Genomic DNA, 2,500 nt, shown 5'->3' with positions numbered 1-2,500 from the left:
ACACAGACACACACAGACACACACACACAGACACACACACACACACACACACACACACACACACACACACACACACACACAGACACACACACACACACACACACACACACACACACACACACACACAGACACACACACACACAGACACACACACAGACACACACACACACACACACACACACACACACACACACACACACACACACACACACACACACACACACACACACACACACAGGCTGCCCCTGAAACCGTCCTGACTTCTCTGTTCAAACATGATCCTCTGACTTTCCCTGAAAACGAAACGGGGAACGTCTCAGGAGGCAGGATGGACGCAGTGACGTCCATTAATAACTCTTATCCTTCATCAAATCAAAACTGATGAGTCATCAAAACATTCACCCCCCGTACAGTGTGTGTCCATCGAGACATGACGTGAAGAGAATCACAGAGTCTGACGCTGAAGTGTCACTTTCTGCCTTCACATCCAAGTATAGCAACACCACGTGCAGTTCAACACATAACCCTAACATAATGTGTGTTGTTGTCAAGCTTTTTACACTTTATACATTTGACACTGTCAGGGACCTCAGTAGTGTGTGGATGATCCATACGAGGCCACAACAGCTTGGCCCCTCCTCCTCATGCTGGTCACCAGCCTGGTCACTTTTCAGAATGGGAGTTTAGTTCAGCAGCTTTAAAATGACCCGACAGGGAAAAAAACAACAACAAGAAAGGTCCTAAGAACCAGAGTGAGGGGGGAACGATGCCCTGCACACACATCATTAAAGTATTAAAGCGTAAAGTGTTAGTGAACTGCTCCCGGAGCGGCCACTGTGGAGGGGGGGGGGAGTAATCAGTAGGTGAGTAGAAACACACTGATCTCTCATGAGGGTTTGGTTGATGTGAACGAGGGCGGGAAGGCTCGGAGAGACGGTGCACACGTGGCCCCCCGGCTCAGAGGAGCCTCTGATCTGATCCCACAGGTTGAGAGGAGGAGGGGGGGGGGCATCTATTGACTGGAGGGTGTGTGTGAGCAGGATCCCAACCTCCTTTCCCACACTCTCAGTCCCATTTATTACACACTCAGCTTAAAGAGGGGGAGGGGTCACACAATAGAAGTGTGCCCTCCCAGAGGACTCTGGGTAATGGCCTTTAAGTGACAGTCACAAGTTTTCCCTCCAATTCTCAGTGACTCTCTGCAGCTCCTCTGATTCATGTTTCAGCAGCTTCTTCATGTTCAAATGTTTCAATAATTATCAAATCAATTCATGTTTGTGAAATGTGCAAAATAAAAACATCTGTCGCACGACGAAGATGAAACATTTCAAGCTGCAGATTTGTTTTTGTGTCAGAGAGACAATCTTTACTCACTTTAAACAAGAGGTGACCATAATAACACTTCCTCCTCTGCTCTGTGTTCACGTTTCTGTTAATGTATCAAAAATATTTTGATGCATCTTTTTTAAAAATGTGATCTTTTATATGAATTATTCCTCGACGTTTCTTTCTTTAAATCAAAGCGAAGTCGATGCTGTGTTTTCTGTTTCCTCTCTCTGACAGGTTCAGGGATAAAACCTGCAGATTTGATAACAAATAGAAGTTTCTTTCTTTATTAATAATTGTGTTTTTATTGATCTGGGTGCAGCTGTGAGCTGAGTGTGTGTGGAGCAGATAAAGTGAGCTGCAGTCAGAGATCTTATCTTTATGTGTTTAGTGTCAGGAGCACATCTGCAGCAGGAAGGTTCCCAGGTAATAAAAGAGAGAGTGTGTGTGTGTGTGTGTGTGTGTGTGTGTGTGTGTCTATTGTTGCCTCAGAGTGTGGGAAAGCTAATGTTGCCTGGGCCTCATGGCTTTGTGATGCTAATGTGTTCCTATAAATAGAGGAGGGGGCTCACTGTGCTCTCCACAGAAGCTCCTCTCTGCTCCTCCATGGCTCCCTGCTCGTCCACACACTCTGCGCTCTCCCTGCACTCCTCCAAAGACAGACACAAAGTAAGTCCTCCTCCTCTGAGTCTCTGCTCTCCTGTTTCTCTGTGACGTCCCTGAACGTGTCTCTGACCGGCTCCCTCTTTTCTTCTCCAGACGAGGAAACCTGTGGTGGAGAAGATGCGCAGAGATCGCATCAACAGCTGCATCGAGCAGCTCAAGGTGCTGCTGGAGAAGGAGTTCCACAAACAAGATCCCAACGCCAAGCTGGAGAAGGCCGACGTGCTGGAGATGACCGTGGCGTTCCTGAAGCAGCAGCTGCGGCCTCAGAGCCCGCAGAGCCACGGCTACTCCCGCTGCTGGAAGGAGACGCTCGCCTTCCTGTCCAAAGACTCCCTAAAGGACGCCACGCTGCCTCACCTCGTCCACAGAGACGGCCGGGACATCAGCTCCTCACACGGACACATCCAGGCTGCAGAGAAGCAGCTGACAGGCCCGCACGGCGCCGTGTGGAGGCCGTGGTAGAAGAAGAAGAAGAAGAAGAAGAAGAAGAAGAAGAAGAAGAAGAAGA

General features: G+C 48.7%; 1 protein-coding gene across 1 annotated transcript in view; it reads left to right on the top strand.

Annotated features, from left to right (window-relative positions):
* The first annotated feature begins 1,528 nt into the window (after positions 1–1,528).
* LOC132977174 (transcription factor HES-5-like) overlaps positions 1,529–2,500 on the top strand; it is a 1,233-nt gene continuing 261 nt past the window's right edge. The window contains exons 1-2 of the mRNA XM_061041614.1: positions 1,529–1,995; positions 2,086–2,500. The exon at positions 2,086–2,500 is cut by the window's right edge and continues 261 nt beyond it. Of these exons, the coding sequence (XP_060897597.1) occupies positions 1,933–1,995; positions 2,086–2,454 (432 nt within the window). The 5' untranslated portion in view covers positions 1,529–1,932 and the 3' untranslated portion in view covers positions 2,455–2,500. The remainder of the gene's footprint in view (positions 1,996–2,085) is intronic.

Source organism: Labrus mixtus, chromosome 7 (genome assembly GCF_963584025.1).
Source record: "Labrus mixtus chromosome 7, fLabMix1.1, whole genome shotgun sequence".
NCBI lineage: Eukaryota > Metazoa > Chordata > Actinopteri > Labriformes > Labridae > Labrus > Labrus mixtus.
The sequence above is the reverse complement of the archived record's forward strand: the minus strand, read 5'-3'. Positions and strand labels throughout refer to the sequence as shown.